This window comes from Saimiri boliviensis, chromosome 6 (assembly GCF_048565385.1).
Source record: "Saimiri boliviensis isolate mSaiBol1 chromosome 6, mSaiBol1.pri, whole genome shotgun sequence".
Taxonomy (NCBI): Eukaryota; Metazoa; Chordata; class Mammalia; order Primates; family Cebidae; genus Saimiri; species Saimiri boliviensis.
In genome coordinates, this window is record NC_133454.1 from 53,735,569 (window position 1) to 53,753,466 (window position 17,898).

The window sequence follows — 17,898 nt, forward strand, 5'->3', positions numbered from 1 at the left end:
CACTGTATTATTTTCTCCTTTATAAAAATGAGATCATACGATAACTTCTATGTCATTACCCCTTTGATATCTTTCCATGTCATTACATAGAGGGGTCTGCAGTGTTTCATTGAGTGAAACGCTGGTTCCCTGAATCATTACCTTTCTGACAGACACTGGCAATGATCCCTACTGTTAATTATAAGCAAGACTGCAGTTTTTGCACCAATCTCAGCATATCCATCTAATTATTTCTTTAGAATAAACAACTAGACATGGAAGTACTACCCTTCCTTTGGAGGGAAACTGAGGCCCAGACAGGGAAGTAAGCGGAGAGTGGAACCCAGGTCGTCTAGCTCAGTCCTATGAGCACGCCCAGAGCAAAGACCTTCAGAGAGGCAGCCAAGTTCAAAATCAAATCGGAAAGCCCTAGGGAGTGGAAGTGAAAGCCCAGCAGGCACAAGTGTTTTTCTGTAGGATCCATGACCCACTGGGAAAGAACACCCAAAGGTCAGGATTATCCATGAGGCCCTTTCCCATTGACACTATTTTAATGAGTCAATCTGCGCTACCAACATATTCCATTGATAGCTGGATAAACTGAGGGACACGGATCTGCCAACCACCAGTGGAACACTGATATCCCTGTTGGAGCATCTAGGCACTTCTGAAACTGGGAGAACTACTGATGAAATTCAGGCCTTTAAAAGCCCATTTTAACAATAATTCACTTAGAATCTGAAGGCACCCATTCAAAAATCACATCTCATAATTAGAATGTGGTCTTTTAGGTAAAACCACTGGCAACCCTCAAGATCTTAGCTTCTATGCAGAATGTACAGTGTGCATAATTTAAAAATCATTTCTCTTAAGTAGTGAATGGTGCCATGATAGTACTTGCATAAGATTTCTACTCTGAATTATGCCCTACTGAGACCCCCATTTCTAAGGGAGTTTGTAGTCTTTACGTAATACCAAAGTGAATGGGGATAGCATAGGAACATCCAAGTCTTTTCGGGGGCACAGTGAGCAAAGCAGGCAGGGTTACTGTATGATGACATTTAATTTGACAACCACAGATGATTCCATTTAAAAATACCCCCTTCTGTGAGAATGGCATAGGCAGGGCCCTATCACCCTCTTCCACTTTGGGGTAGAGGCAGCCCTGCACCCCCAGCCTCCCAACCCAAGGGATGGGGGCAGCCCTGTACCTCTTATTCCTACAGGTCCTTTTCACGATCAATATCAGAACAGGGAGCAGCACGATTGTGGCGCAGACAATCCCCACGATGATCACCAGCTGATTACCACCCAGGACCACAGGCCTCAGGGCCACCGGGGTCACCAGTGCTTGGGAAAGGAGAAAAACAAGAAGAGGGTCTCAATACCTTAGCAAAGAGCTGAGAGCCCCACAGCCCTATACCACATAGCACCAGCACCAGCCAGGTCAGGATGTGGAGGGGAAGACCAGACTCCACCCCATATCTGGACACTGGGGACGCTGTTTCCATGAGATTGAGAACCAAAGTCTAACCCCCTTGTTTACCCTAAAATGCAGATTAAGGTGGATGGGAGAAGAGGCTAGCACTTCACCTGTAGTAAGTTTCCTTTCACATCAACAATTCTATTCTAAAACTTGGCTTATCAAGTGACTGAGAAATAACAGGCATCTTAGAGGCTGCTCATCTTCCAAAGGGCAAGTAATCGCTTTCAAAAGAACGCATGCCGCAAGACTCAGCCCCACTGTGACGATACCAAGTAAAGCCTTCGCAGGAACTTCTGCCCATACGGTACCTTCTACTCAACTGCTCGGTTCTAAAAACATAAAGCAAATGCCTCCTCAGCGCCAGACAGCAGTAGGTACAGGGGATTCAGAGACAAATGACGTGTGGTCCCTGCTTCCAAGGAAGGAGACAAACATGTCAACAGAAAACCACACACTGCTCTAGGTACGAGAGAAGTCTGCATGGGGAACAGAGGGGCACAGAAAAAAGAGTGCCCAATTCTATGTGCAGCAAATGAGAACTTGCCAGCAAAAGTTCCAACATTTAACCTGAGACTTATAGGAAACGCCCAGTTTGTTGGGCAGACATACCCAACATGGGGAAGGACTCGTATTTTCTCTGTGAATTGGACTTCTGAGAATGAAGCACACACAGAGATGATGGTTCTTTAAGAAACCCATATGCCTGCTCCCCCATGCAGGGGGGATGTTCTGCATGAGGTCTGGAGGCCTGGCAGAATGGTGGCTTTAGAAACTTGAGAGAGTTCAATGAGTCTGGCACAAAGGTGGCATTTGCGGGTGTGCTCGAGAGATGACAGGGTCCAAGGCAGGAAGGACCTTGACTATCTCAACCAAGAATCTGGCGTTTTTCTGCAGGCGATGGAAAAACCATTGAAGGATTATAAGCAGTGGAAGAGAAAGTTCTGAATGTGATTTAGAAAGATGCCACCAAGAGCCATATGAAGAATGAGGAGCAGTGACTAAGAGTGAAAGCAGAGACTGGTGAGAGGCCTGCCGGAGATAAAGACAGCCAGGACTCAGGCAGCAGTGACAGACTGGAAGAAAGACTTCAAGAGTCTGTAGTAGAAGTCAAGGACTTGTTGACCTGTCAGATGAGGGATCTGGGAAACAGACTCGAGCACACCCCAGGCATCTAGTTAGACAACTGAGGTTGGGGAGATGGGCTGAGGAGGGTGTGTAGGGGTAGGTTTAGACATGTTGCATTTGAAGGATTTGTGGGAAACCTGTGTAAAATTGACTGTATATATGCGTGGGTGTGTGTGGGATCGTGTCCAACATAGAATGCATACGGAATATGGTATCCAATGCTGCTGAGGCTCAGAAGGCTGAGGATGGATAATGGGAGTGCCATTGGTGATCTAAGCTAGAGTAGAGGTAAAAGAAGCCAGAATGCAGTGCACTGAGGAGTTAATGGGAGATGAGACAGTGAGACACCAAACACAGGCCTTCAGCAATGATTTGGCTATGTTGAGAAAGAAATACATGATTGTGGTGGTGGTTATACAGCTCTGAATGTATTAAAACCATTCAGCTGAACGCTTTAAATGGGCAAATTGTATGGTATGTGAATTGTATCTCAGGAAAGCGGTCTTCAGAAAAAGGAAGACATAGAATGGAGCTTAAGTAGGTAAGTGGTAGAATTGAGCCAATGTTCTGTTGAATGGTCGAAACCAACAGAAGGTGAGAGCTCAAAGAGCCCTGCTGTAAGGCTCCTGTGAAGGAGGCCACCTGGGCACAGGGGGCCAGATAAGCCCAGAGCAGAAGGGACCTTCCTCTGCCTCCAGATGTCAGGGCAGAGATAAGAATGGAGACAGATATGTTTGTGGGTGGAGAAGCCACGTGAGGCCCCGTAATGGCTCATATTTTCTCTGTGAATTGGACTTCTGAGAATGAAGCACACAGAGAGATGATGGTTCTTTAAGAAACCCATCTGCCCTACTCCCCTCTCCAGCTGGAGACAAGGCACCTCCACAGACTTAAGCCTCTGGCCTGAGGTATGAGGTATGCTCCATCCTCACCCATCTTCCCCGCCCCCAACCAACCACAGCCAACTCCTGAAGGCCCCAGCGAGAGGCAAAGTCCACAGGCCACATCCTGACTGCTAACGGGTTATGGTTTACACTTTAACCCCTCACTTATCAACCTCTCTCTGTCAACACAATTGAGTCTTTCCTCTCCTACACACCTCTGCCTTTGCACACTGTTGGCCAGAATTCAGAACCTCTGATCAGAAAACCCCTCCATTTTTAGTTCTGGTGCCTTCCTGTTTCTCTCTGTTCCTAGCTGTCTCTCACTAGCTTAAGGTCATTTCCTGCTCCACTATAGAGCATTCCACACTTGCTTTCCCATGCAGCCAAGTATGCTGACTTTGGACATCAACTCTGATCCTTCCCTGAGCTCCAGTATCTTTTTTTTTTTTTTTTTTTTTTTGAGACGGAGTTTCACTCTTGCTACCCAGTCTGGAGTGCAATGGCGCGATCTCTGCTCACCGCAACCTCCGCCTCCTGGGTTCAGGCAATTCTCCTGCCTCAGCCTCCTGAGTAGCTGGGATTACAGGCATGCGCCACCACGCCCAGCTAATTTTTTGTATTTTTTAGTAGAGACGGGGTTTCACCATGTTGACCAGGATGGTCTCGATCTCCCGACCTCGCGATCCACCCGCCTCAGCCTCCCAAAGTGCTGGGATTACAGGCTTGAGCCACCGCGCCCGGCTGCTCCTGTATCTTTAAATCAGTAAATGACCCTGGCAATGAGGGGAGTCTGGCAGAGGGTTGGTATTCATTACATTAGCTCCCCTCTCCTTGACCTAGAAGCAGGGTCGGAACTAGGGTGAGGCAAGTCAGGTACCTGAGGAGCCACCTGTAAGGAGGCATCATTCTCAGGGTTGTGCAAGGCCAGAGTCAACACCTGAGAGGGATGCCTCCTTCAATTTGCATCCTAGGAGCCTCTGCGGCCTCACTCTAGTCCTGGCCCCATGCACCAGCCAGGAGGTCTCTCAGTGCTCCCCAGCCAAATGTTAGATACTTCGAGGTTGTTCCGGGTTCACATGCAGCACAATGGTTTTCTTGAACACCAGGTCCCCTATGTAGATACTGCAGGTGTAGTTTCCTCCATCAGACTCCCTCACGACTTGAAGCACGATGGAACCATCATTGTGGAAAATGTCCCCGACCAGTTCCACACGATTCTGAAAATGGCCCCAGCTCTGGGAGTACGCCCTAGTCATCCCGAGTTTGTGGGAGTAGCGTAACACAATCTCCTCCTAGAAGGGAAGGGGAAAAAGTATGAGCTTGTAAGGACTGGAGGGGAGGAGGGAGGAGGGAAGATGGAGGAGGGAAGATCTCAGGACTCCCAAGGCCCTGCTAGGTGAAGGCAGTAAGGGTATTATCAGAAAGCATCAAATAACAGAGTCATGTATACACACATGTGCATGCGTGTGTACTTGTGAAGGACATCACCAAACCATGAATAGTTTTTCCATCTGAACAGAGGGATGCGAAAAGGAGGACTTGCATTTTGTGTACTTTTTCAATAAGAAAAGCAGTATACTTTTATTCTTGATGACACTTCTAGTTGGATTTCCAACAGGAACCTGAAACACGTCTAAAACTGAACTCATCATTTTCCCCCAAACCAGTTCTTTCCAGTCTACCCCGTTTCGGTACATGGCAATGCCTTCTGCCAGATACTCAGGCTAAAAATCTTGGAGTCATTCTTAATTCCTCTCTTTCTGGAACAACTCACATCCAATCCCTCAGCAAATCCTATCACCTCTGCCTTCAAAATATATTCCCAATGCAGCCAGTCCCACCTCCTCCACTGATGCCATTCCGGTCCAGGCCATCTCTCACCTGGATTCCTGCAACAGCTTTCTTACTTGTCTCCCTGCTTATTCTCTACGACAATCTATTTTCAGCAGACGAGCCTTTCAAAATGGAAGTTAACTCATGTTACTCCTGTGCTCCAAACCCTTCACGGCCCCGCTGTCATTTCTACTAAAATGTAAGGCCCTGCATGACCCAGCCCAACTCCCTTTTCCTGTCTGACTTTAATTCTAGTTGCTCTTCCCTCACCTACTTGGGTCACTTCACTCGAGCTACACAGAGCTCTCGGCTGCTCCTTGCATACTGACCTCAGGGCCTTTGCACTTGCTACTACTGTCTATGACTGTCTAAGAACACTCTTCCCCGCCAGACATATGCAGGGCTCACTTCCTCACTTCCTTCACACCTCTGCGTAAGTGTCATCTCGGTGAGGCCTCCCTGAGCACACATATCATAAAAACCACAAAACCATGCTTTATTGTTCCCCATAGGCTCTCACTATTGCCTGATCTATTACATGCTGCTTTATTATTTTACTGTGTATCCCCCTCCACCTTGGTTGTCACTTTCCCATCAGGACAGGGGCTTTGAGTATTCATCATATAGCAGATGCTTTAAAAATAGCTTGTTAAACGAATGTTGGCATTTAAAAAAAAAAGACACGTAGATTGCTTTTTGATAGCTTTTAAGAAAAGGTAATGAGTGTGCAGACACAAACATGAATGAAGTGACCTGGCCCCCAACATTTTGTCTCTCGTGATTCAAATTCACAACCTTAAAATGTCAACTCTCATCCTATTTTCTCCTGTGAATTACTCACTGGATGACGTTTACATGCATAACAAGCTCTCAGAAGTGAACCTGGGACCACGTGTAGTGGTCACCATGGTTGTCACCCACCGTGACCCACTCAGATACCACAGAGGAATCAAGTGAGTGCAAATAACTTTGTTAGAGAGATGACCTGGGATATGTTTCAATTTATAAAAGTTAGTCTTTAATAAATTTTACCCCTTAACTTTTATTAGTAACAAGTTACTTGGGATATCCCCATGACACATGTTGAGCCATAAATATATGACCACATCATGGTTGAGATCTACTGGTCTAATGAACGAACTTGCTGTTTACTGCTTTATGGAGTTCCCATGAAATACCCCTCACCCTGGCCCCCAGGATCGATCAATCCCAACATGCAAAGTACCGATCAAAAGTACCTCCATCGCATAAATGGGGCAATGAAGCACAGATGAAAACTCACAGAACTAACCCCAGTAAGAATAAAAGTGTAATCACTTTTATGCCTAGCCCATTGCTTTCCCAACAGGGCCACAAAAGTCATCTCCCTCATTCTCCCATGGCCTCTATAAAAAGAAAAATGGAGGAAGAAGAAAACGAAAATGCAGTGGCCAAGTCATATACAAAATGCTTTACATGTGCAATCTCATATCAGCATCTAAAAGTTAAGCATCATCATCAACAACTTCCTCCTCTTCTCCTTCTCCTTCTCCTTCTCCTTCTCCTTCTCCTTCTTCATTGAAGTTATCTTTCCCACCAGAAAGCTGAAATTGCTAGGAGAAGGTCCAGTTCTTACAAGCCTCAAACCCTGGGCTCTTGCAACACCTCCTCACGTACCTGAGCCTACGTCTGTCCTAACATCACCAGCCAGAGCCTTCTATAACACAGGAGATGTTTCCTCCATGTTACCTTGGCACGCTGTCCTGAAAACATCCATTCTACCTTGGTCATGTGTTTTTCTTCTGTGCTCTTGAAAACACATCTCATCTTAGTCGAGTCACCCACACGGACCATGAACTCTGAGGATAAAACAGTACATCAAGTCAGACACAAGTTATAATCTATAGAAATCAAAGAATTTCTAGAAGAGATCATGTTTCGCCAACGACCCTCAGCAGCAAAAATCACTGTCACCACCAAACACTGTACATATTCTCTCTGCAGGTGATCCAGATGATTCCATCAAAGTACTCACAGACCCCTCCCTCAGACCAGCCAGCATGGTCCCCAAAATGAGAATACCTTCTAACTGCCCACATGTACCAAGCTCGAGGGTTTCTGCTGTCTCCATATTTCAATAAACACTTTCTGGTCCTCTTTAATTCATTTCTCTTTCCCCTTTTCCAGAATTCCTTCCATGAACTCTAATTCCACATCAAGTTTGTACTAAAGGAAGTATGGAAAAATCTCAAAGCCCCCACTTTGTGCTCATCATCTTAGACACCAACGTCTGCTTAGCATAAACAGGAAGTGGAAAGTTATAGAACTCTCATTCTTATATTTAACCCACTGGCTCTACCAAAAATGAACCATGGATAACTTTCTTCAACTTCTTCTATTATTTTTCTTGTATTCTAAGACTTAGTTCTGGCCTCAGTACAAGTCACAGGACTCCTTGCTAATTAGGTCGAGACAAAAGAGCTTTCTCCTTGACTTTTCTTTCTGTTTTAACCCTGCTGTCTCCTGCTCCCACCCTCCCCACTTAACGCCCTTCCCCTGCTTCTGGCTTTCCAACTCCTAGGCTGTCCCTTCTGCCTATTGTACAAGCAGCTGACCCACCATATGTTTATTACATAAGTCATTTTAAGAGGCCCATGAAAAAGAAAAGAAGTAGACAGACATTTCTGATTTTTCTGCAACGCTGTATACAAATCAACCACAAAGTTGATTAAGCCATGAAAGGCGGGGTGGTGTATTAAGGAGACATAAGCCTAGGTCTTAAGTGCACAGCGTGCCTTCAAAAGAGTGTTAAGCAAAGCTCATGAGGGAATAGAGTGCATAAGCCAACCTTTCATCCCAATTGTTTCCCTGGGAGAACAGTGACTTCCTGCCCAGCAGGAGAAGTGCACAATAGGAGGAAAGAAAAAGAAAATATTGTGAACTCTAAACTCTATGGAAGGAATTATTTTGAAAGCGATAAAAAATTTACTCCAAAGAATACCAGTAAGGAAGGAAACTCCCATTAAATCTACAAGCACATTAAGAACTAAACTCTATTTTTTAAATGCAATAATAACAAGTGAACACTGAGTCCTTTCAATGCACCAGCCATGTGCTAGACACCCTTTACACGGCAGACCAGTTAGTCATTACAATATTTTGAGGTTTGTATGATTACTCTCCCATTTTACAGAGAAGGAAAGTAAAGGAGCCCAATACCACATGGCCAGTAAAAGGTAAAGCCAACATTTAAGCCCAGGCATAGGTGAAAGCAAAGCCTGAGTTTTCTCACTCACTCTCCTGTGGTACCCCACGTAAGCAGAAAGATGGCTGATTCTAAAGCAAAAGTATAAGGCATTAATGTTATTACTATTTTTATCTATGCTATTTAAATTAAGAACTATGAAAAAAGAATTGAAGTGGTAGAATCACAGAGACATTATCAACTGAAGGGTAAACTTTGTAGAAGAAGTTATAGATGACTGCAAAAAAATGGAGTTTCCATGTTGATGGAGGCAACTTACATACAGCAAGTTGGAGCACCTTTCACAAGGCAAAATTGTTAGGGGTTGGATCTATTCCCATTCTGGCTGGAAGAAAAAAAAAACATTTCCATAGTGGCTTGCTCCACTAGCCACTGGGGAAATATCTGACTACCTCTAATGTTGCCTTAGCCTATCTCCATGGATTCCTCGGCTCTTGAAATTGACTCCTTGTGGTTCCCTCCGTGTCTCTTCTAAGCAGAAAAAGGCCAGTATGGACAAGTGTTCAGGTACGGCATGAGATACCAAAGGCAGAAAAAGGAAGCAAAAAGAGAATCCTTTGCAATCCCAGCAATTTTGGGAGGCTGAGACAGGAGGATCACTTGCGTCCAGGGGTTTGAGACTGGCCTGGGCAACGTAGGAAGACCTCGTATCTACTTAAAAAAAAAACAAACAAAAAAGAAGCTGGACATGGTGATGCACACTTGTGGACCTAGCTACTCAAGAGGTTGAGGCAAGAGAATCACTTGAGCTCAGGAGTTCAAGGCTACAGTAAGCCATGATCACACCACTGTACTCCAGAGCCTGGGTGACAGAGCAAGACTCTACCTAAAAAAAAAAAGAGAGAGGGAGAGAGAATCCTTCGGCACAGGCATCTGATTTGCATCTTCTTCCTGGAGAACCAGAGCTTTGAAATTAAGAGAAAAATGGCAATGAAAAAAAGTAGGATAACTAGGAGCGGGGCCAGAGGCTACCTCCTACAACCCCATTTTTTAGAAATCAGATTCAAGCAAGGGATGCTAACTCCATGATTTTATTCATCCCACAAATGTTTATTAATTGCTTACTCTGTGCCAGGGGCTGTGCCAGGCAAGCAGGGAAGACACAAGTGAATGGGTATGATGGGTGTCATAAGAGAGGAAAGCAGGGTGCACCAGAGGAGCTCATTAATAAAGCTGGATGCTAAGGACCTAAGCGAGCTTCAGGCAGGAAATGGCCCCAGATTCTAGTTCCCTAACTACATTGCAAGCTTTTCTGGGGTCAGAGACTGTTCCTCCTATTCCACACTCTCAAAGAAAGCTTCTAGTTCTGTGGCTTGCAAACCTTTACTTTCATGTATGTATTTTTATTTGTAAGTGTTTATATCAATAAGCAAAACTAAATTTTAGAGACACTGACTAATGTTAGTTTGAATATCATTAGTTTATTATAAAAGACAGACAGGGAAATCTTTTACATGATGAAAGATTTCAGAACTCCAGTGGAATGAGTAGCTTCACATGAGGCCCTTTCAGTAGTGATTTATTTCGGTCTATATACTTTCCAAGAATGCCACCATCTCTAAATAAGAAATGATCCCTGTCATCCAGAACTACTTTGGTGTCTCCATATTCTTCTGGAGGAAGAATCTTATCTGCAGCTTTCAGGCTAACTGGTTGAGTCTCTCAACCCTTTCCCTTAGAGCTGAATAAAACAGCTTCTATAGTTGCTTGCAATTCTTTGGAGATTTTTCTGGAAGCATAATACCTCCTTTGGTTACAGTCTCAGCTCCATTTCTTTCAACTAATACCCAGTCAAAGCAGCAAAAAAAACTTTCTAAATGACTCAGGCCACTACAGCTGATGCTCTCTCTTTCAAACTGCTTGCAAGCACAGGAATCCTTATTCACATAAAATCTTACCTGGCAGCACAATGAATACAACAGGAAAAAGGAAAAGGACTGACTGTAACACAGGCAGGACCCTGGGGTCCTATCTGAGCAGGCATGTCTGCTACCAGCCCCCTGCCCTGCTCTTACCCTTCATGTTCTTTGGAGCTTAAGGTTCTACAGAGCACGAATTTTAAAACCACCCATCTACTGAAGCCATTCCTTCCACTTACAAAGGGGAAAATAAAGTGTAAAGAAGAGTTGGAAACATCTGCTCCTTTTTTTCTTTTTTTTTTTTTTATTATGCCTTTTTTCAGAGATGCCCTACCCAGCGCTCCTTTTTCTTTCTTTCTCTTTCTTTCTCTCTTTCTCTCTTTCTTTCTTTCTTGAGACAGGGTCTTTCTCTGTCACCCAGGCTGGAGTGCAGTGGTACAATCACAGCTCACTGCAGCCGCCACCTCCTGGGATCAAGTGATCCTCTCACCTCAGTCTCCCCAGTACCTGAGACCACAGTCGTGTGCCATCATGCCCAGCTTTTTTGTTTGTTTGTTTGTTTTGTAGACACAGGGTCTTGCTATGTTGCCCAAGCTAGTCTCAAACTGGCCTCAAGTGATTCTCCCACCTTGGGCTCCCAAAGTGCTAGGATTACAGGCATGAACCATCACACTCAGCCTTTTTCTTTTTCTTTCTTTCTTTTTTTTTTTTTTTTTTTTTTTCTTAGATTCTTGCTCCTTCACCCAGGCTAGAATGCTGTGGTGCCATCATAGCTCACTGCAGCCTTGAACCCCTGGACTCAAGTAGTCCTCCTGCCTCAGGCTCCCAAAATACTAGAATTACAGGCATGAGCCACTGTGCCTGGCCTGCTCATTTCTTTTATACCCCCAAGAACACCTAACATAGTGTACCTATAAAATACAGCTGTAGCATCAATGTGGATAACTGATGAAAGGTATCAGGGCATAGTAAAAAGAACATGGACTTTGTTGTCAGAGGTGCCAGGGTTCGAGTGCTAGTTACGCCATTTAATAAACACGTGTCCAAAGCATATTTGGACACATATGTGAACAAAATATCCTTCACAGGGCTTTTGTGAGGAGAAAGTATGTTTAAAGTAATAATAAAATAACTATAAATATTGTATTTAATAAAATAACTTATTTTTATCAACTGAAATAATTGTGATCATTTATTGAAGATTCAGTCTGTGGTAAGTACTTAGCTGAAAGGCAGGCATTTGCTCAAGAAAATCAGTTTCCTTGCGTCCTGCACATAAAATCTCTTGCCCCTTGGCCCTCTTTAAGTAAGCATTTGTGTACCTTTGGGCTCCTCTGGAAGCACGTGCAGCACCAACGCCTTCTTGAACACCCGGCTCTCCCTTTCGAGGCGGATTTCGCAGGTATAGGTTCCCTGGTCAGCCTCTTGCACATCTTGGAGCAGGAGAGAACCATCATTACATAAGATGTTCCCCGCCAAGGATGCGCGGCTCTGGAAGCGCCCTGTAGGCACACTGAGATTGGAGTAATAGTACAGCACATATTCATCCTGAAGGGCAAAACAGTGTTGGAAAAAATCAAAACAGGTGCCAGACCGAGGAGCCTGGATCCCAAAGGCTCTGTTACGCGGAGGCAGCAGAGCCAGCATCATGATCATGATCCGAAAGCACTTGGTACCCAGTTAATAACGTGCCAGGCAACGGTCTAACCTGCACAAGCTCTGCGACTCACTTTCTACAAAGACAAATGGAGAAATACGGTCCACATTTTATTTCTTACAGTTTAAGGTAAAATACAGCACCCACTCTGAAGATCACTCTACCATTTTAAACTTACAACTTTTGAAAACCATCTCAAATTTTCACTCTATTTTCTGCCACAGCCCCAGATTAGATGGCATTCAAATGCATGATCTATTTTCACTAGCGCCGTGGGTGGTGTTGGTGTGAGAATTCTAGGGATGGCCGGCTGGCTGCCATTCCTCTCATTTCTATCCTCCTCCCGGCAGCATCGTAACACAAAAGAAGGACTCATCCACAGGGAATGCTCACAGGCTGGACCCTGGGGAATTCTTTTGTTTTTGTTTTTGTTTTTGTCTTGTTTTCCTGTCGCCCAGGCTGGACTACAGAGGCACAATCATAGGTCACTTCAGCCTCGACCTCCTGGGCTCAGGTGATCCTCCCACCTCAGCCTCCCAGGTAGCTGGAACTACAGGTACATGCCACCGTAGCCAGCTAATTTCTGGGGTTTTTTTTTGTTGTTGTTGTTGTTGTTTGTAGAGATGGGTTTTGCCATGTTGCCCAGGCTGGTCCCGAACTCTTGAGCTCGTGATCCACCCGCCTCAGCCTCCCAAAGTGCTGGGATGACACGTGTGAGCCACCACACCCAGCAGCAATTCTTATTTTTACTTACACCATGGGCCTATCCTTCTTATAAAACTAAAGGGCAATAAAAAGTTGAGTGAGAGGTAGCATTATAGGGACAACAGGGAATATGCTCTGAGCTACAAAAACAATATTTTATTTGCAAACATTGGGACTTTATGTTATTAACAAACTACTTGGGACGTTTTTCACAAATGATCCTGATATTTGAGAATCTATACAGACTCTCTGATGAGGCTTAATACACTGTTCCCCACTCCAAAGAGCTCCATGAAAGACCCTCACCTAACCACTACTAATCCCAACACTTTAAGCAGCCACAAAGGAGATGACTTCCACTACATAAATGGGGCAGTGAAACACTGAAAGAATCTGTCCTCCTTCCCACCTCAAAAAAAGATCATTGTGGTATGGTTCGTACATCTAGGTCAGAGCTCTCATTTCTAGAACCCAGGAATTCACCCTTCTCACCCACTTCTGCCTCTTAACAAAGGGTAGAGATGAAGGAAGGAAACTAAAAGAATGTCATGTGCAAGAGCGAGGAACCTCCCGTTTCATGTGTGTGTCTCCCATTAGCCCGTTAACTACTTGAAAGGTAAGCATTACTCTTAGTGAAAGGTAAGCATTACCATTATTGTAATTGCCTTCCTTTTCACAGCTCAGGAGGCTAAGATCAGCAAAATCGAGTAACTTACTTGCCCAGCTGATAACACAGCCAAGTGGCTGAGCAAGGAGGAGGCCCAGTTCTGATAAGCTCCAACCCCCACCCTTGCAACACCTCCTGGTGGCACCTGATGCCTGACTCATACCACTCTGTCCTGACACCATCAGTCAGGGGCTTCTACTACACAGCGATGTTTCCCTGAGTTACCTTGGCGTGCTCTCCTGATGAGAGCATCCAGTCTACCTTGATCATGCGTTTGTCTTCTGTGCTCTGGAAAACACATCCCATCAGAGCTGAATCACCCACATGGACTGTTAGCTCAGGGGAGGAAACAATCTTGTCATTCAGGCCCAAGGAATAATCTATAGAGTCAAAGGTAAGAGGACATATCATTTAGACAAATACCCTCAACAACAAAAATCAATTTCAATCATGGGGTACTAAACACCCCTCTCCCTGGATGATGCAACAGAGACAAAGTCCTCAGAGGTCCCATGTTCAAAGGCAGTGTGGCATTCCTGTCCTCTAGGTACCTGTACGACTCATCAGAAAGGTTCTGCAATCTTCATACTACAACAAAGGCTTTCTGGCTCTCTCCTCCTATCTAGTCCCTTCTGCTTTGCCGGAACCTTTCTAAAGAAGGGAAACCCGGAAGTCTCTCCTTTCTGATTAGTGATCTCCTTTCTGAATACCAATTTACTCACCCACATCCACTTACCACAAACAGGAAATGGAATGTTCCTTGCTCTTAAGTCTCCAACTGGTTCCCTATCTAAAAAGGGATCTTTTCTTTACTTCCTCTTTTCCCTTTCTTTTAGTGTCTTTACAAAAGCTTATCTCTGCATTTGCTGGCTGATTCTGGCTGCAGTCAGGTCCTTACAGAGCACAGCTCCCCTCCCGCATTTGCACCGTGTTTGTCCTCTCCCTGCCTCACCCTCCAGCTTTGCCATCAGCTTCCCAGCCTCTAGGTGCTTCACCCAGGGACCCCTGTCGATTATCTCTATGTTGCTCCAGCAATTTCAAAAGGTCACTACAAGAGAAAACCATTACATGGATATTTCTCTTTTCACAAGATACGCTCTATGCAAAAAGACAACAAAATGAAGAAAGACACATTTAGATGCTGCCCAGTTCATGTCAGAGAAGAGCCAACTGATGGGAATGAACAGAAAATGTGCCAGTCTTTTCATCCAAGCTGTTTCCCCGAGAAAAGAGAGTTAACTTCCTGCCCAACAGCAGGCTCACACAGCGAGGAGGACACAAAAGAAAACATCAACTCTAAACCCTTCAGAGGGAATTATTTTGAAAGAAATCAAAAGCAGCTCCAACAAATATTTGGAATTTTCCTGTAAGGAAGAATTGAGCAACTCCACGTGTGGTTGAAAGCGTAACAAGCAAATTTAATATTAAGAACACTGTGCGTAGAATTAAATGAAGAACTGCTAGGAAGCAACAACAGCAACCAAAGCAAAGAGAAACTGATGTTTGAAGGGTAATCTTAGCAGAGACACAGCTGAAGAAGACGCGACTTTCTGCAAGAAAGGAAAACCGCTCCTCAAAAGAACTACAAAGCCCCCAGTGCCACCAAGCTACCACATACAGGGGTTGGACTGGTAGCTCTCTGGATCGGAGGGCAAAAACCCACAGGCTGCTCCACAGACCTCTGGGAAAATGTCTAAATACCTTCTGAGATCATTATAACCCTGCTTCTTCTCTCTTTTTTTTTTTTTAGATGGAGTCTCGCTCTGTCACCCAGCCTGAAGTGCAGTGGCAAGATTTTGGCTCACTGCCACCTCTGCCTCCCGGGTGCAAGCGATTCTCCTGCCTCAGGCTCCATAGTAGCTGGGACTACAGGTGCGTACCACCACACCTAGCTACTTTATTTCATATTTTTAGTAGATACAGGGTTTCATTGTGTTAGCCAGAATGGTCTCGATCTCCTGACCTCATGATCAGCCTGCCTCGGTCTCCCAAAGTGCTGGATTATAGGCATGAGTCACCACACCCAGCCAACCCTGCTTCTCTGAGAAAAATTCTCTAATGCACACCATTTTGGTGTGTATGTGTGCATGTGTGCATGTTTGTGTACACTCTGTATTTCCTGGAATAGGCGCAAAGGCAACCCTGTTGTGTACTTTGCTGAGTCAGGGTTTAAATCACTGTCCACAGTTCAAAAAATAATAATAAAGAAAAAAAAATAAAAGGCTATGAGAGCAGAGCACTGATTAATTTCTTCTCCTTCCAGAACTACGTCCATAGGATAAAGAAAACGGCATGAGGGAGAAGAATGAAAATTTAGGAAGCAACGGAGATGAGCAACAAGAAGCAGCCCTTAGGTGGAGGGGTAAACAGGAGACTCATCTGCTCAGAGGAGATGGTCAGGTCAGGCTCCTCAGAAGGAAATGGAGCGTAAGGGGAAACCTGAAGGATAAGGAAGTCTTGGGCGGACTTGCTGGGATGAAGTGTTAAGAGGAAAGTCCCAGGCAAAGAAAAGCACCACAAAGTGGTCAAGAGCGCAGTGTGTTTGAGGAAGCGCAAGGAGGCTGGCGTGGCAGTAGCATGAAAACAGCTCTGGGTCTCATCAGTAATTTCCGTTCCTGATCAAAGACGAACTGTGGTTTTAAAGATAACAATTTAAAGTGCAGGAATGCCACAGAGAAACTTTCCTTTTATTACGTAAGAGAGTCGCAGAATACCCTTTAGGACCCAAAAGCATTCAGTTTCAAATGGAAACAGGAAGATTCAGCTTCCCAAGAAACCATAAGCTAACTGGCTTCAAAAACAGCTGCTTTAGCAAAACTGTGAAGTTCCACCTTAGGGTTTCTATCTTCAAAAAACCCAGAGGAATTGAACATATATAAAATTGGCTTTTAACAATGCACAGAACTTAGAAGAAATCAAATACCCTGCTCAATCCCTTGGCTTCTACTTACCCAGTAACACTGGCAGCAGGATGAGTTTCAGTGGGCAAAACATGCTGCTCTCAACTTTCCAATCTTAAGATAAAAGAACAAAATTCAGAAAATCATGTCAAGAGAAGTTCATTAATTGAAAAAACCAATAGTGAAGGACTATATGGAGCAGCCTCTGTTTGAGACACTGGTATGCAGCACTGAACAATAAAGACAGACGAGGTCCCAGCTCATTTGCAGTTTATATGTGGCAAGAGGTGGGGTAAACGAAGCAAATGAATGAATGAATAAGAAAATACCAGATGTCAAAAGTGCTATGATGAAACAAAGTCGTCTTTGGAGAGTCACTTGGGGGCTACTTTAGATTGGCTGTAAGGAAAGATTAGATGAAAGTTGCTTTTCAAGAGAAAAAAAGCAAATGATTGCAGGATGCCCTTGAGAGTACAACCCTAGACGTTCCACTACCTGTGTGTTTCACACAAACAAAAAATTACAGGATATCCAGCCTGAAATTTCCCCCCATCTCTCCGCCTAAATTAGAATCACTAGTCTTTAGGGAGGGAGAGGTGGGGAACAGAAACAGAATCTCACTCTGTTGCCCAGGCTGAAGTGCCATGATGTGATCTCCAGGGCTCAAGCAATGTTTCTCCGTCAGCCTCCTGAGTAGTTGTCTACAGGCATGTCACACCATGCTTACTATTTTTTTTTTTTTTTTTTTTTTTTTTAGTAGTAGTAGTAGTAGTAGAGAGGTCTCACTGTGTTGCCCGAGTTGGTCTCAAACTCCTGGGCTCAAGGGATCCTCCCACCTCAGCCTCCCAAAGTGCTAGGATTATAGGCGTGAGCCACTGTGCCTGGCCCATGGTGAACTTTTCCTTTTTCTTTTTCTTTTTACTTTTTTTTTTCTTTTTTTTTTAATTGCATTTTAGGTTTTGGGGTACATGTGATGAACATGCAAGATTGTTGCATCGGTACACACATGGCAGTGTGGTTTGCTGCCTTCCGTCCCCTCACCTGTATCTGTCATTTCTCCCCATGCTATCTCTTCCCACCTCCCCACCGCCCCGCCCCTCCCCCATTTCCCCCCAACGGACCCCAGTGTGTAGTGCTCCCCTCCCTGTGTCCATGTGTTCTCATTGTTCAACACCCACCTATGAGTGAGAATATACGGTGTTTGATTTTCTGCTCTTGTGTCAGTTTGCTGAGAATGATGGTTTCCAGGTTCATCCATGTCCCTACAAAGGACGTGAACTCATCGTTTTTGATGGCTGCGTAATATTCCATGGTGTATATGTACCACATTTTCCCTATCCAGTCTATCATCGTTGGGTATTTGGGTTGGTTCCAGGTCTTTGCTATTGTAAACAGTGCTGCAATGAACATTCGTGTGCACGTGTCCTTGTAGTAGAATGATTTATAATCCTTTGGATATATACCCAGTAATGGGATTGCTGGGTCAAATGGGATTTCTATTTTTAGGTCCTTGAGGAATCGCCACACTGTCTTCCACAATGGTTGAATTAATTTACATT

General features: G+C 44.6%; 1 protein-coding gene across 2 annotated transcripts in view; it reads right to left on the bottom strand.

The window, feature by feature from the left end:
- The window catches only part of JAML (junction adhesion molecule like), a 40,731-nt gene that overhangs the window by 6,076 nt on the left and 16,757 nt on the right, over positions 1 to 17,898 (bottom strand). The window contains exons 2-7 of one of the 2 annotated variants that reach the window (XM_003923639.4): positions 16,391 to 16,453; positions 13,665 to 13,819; positions 11,733 to 11,958; positions 7,036 to 7,145; positions 4,529 to 4,766; positions 1,191 to 1,329 (exon numbers count right to left, since the gene is read on the bottom strand). In XM_003923639.4, the coding sequence (XP_003923688.3) occupies positions 1,191 to 1,329; positions 4,529 to 4,766; positions 7,036 to 7,145; positions 11,733 to 11,958; positions 13,665 to 13,819; positions 16,391 to 16,433 (911 nt within the window). In that variant the 5' untranslated portion in view covers positions 16,434 to 16,453. The remainder of the gene's footprint in view (positions 1 to 1,190; positions 1,330 to 4,528; positions 4,767 to 7,035; positions 7,146 to 11,732; positions 11,959 to 13,664; positions 13,820 to 16,390; positions 16,454 to 17,898) is intronic. The other variant, XM_074400672.1, reaches the window with a different exon arrangement.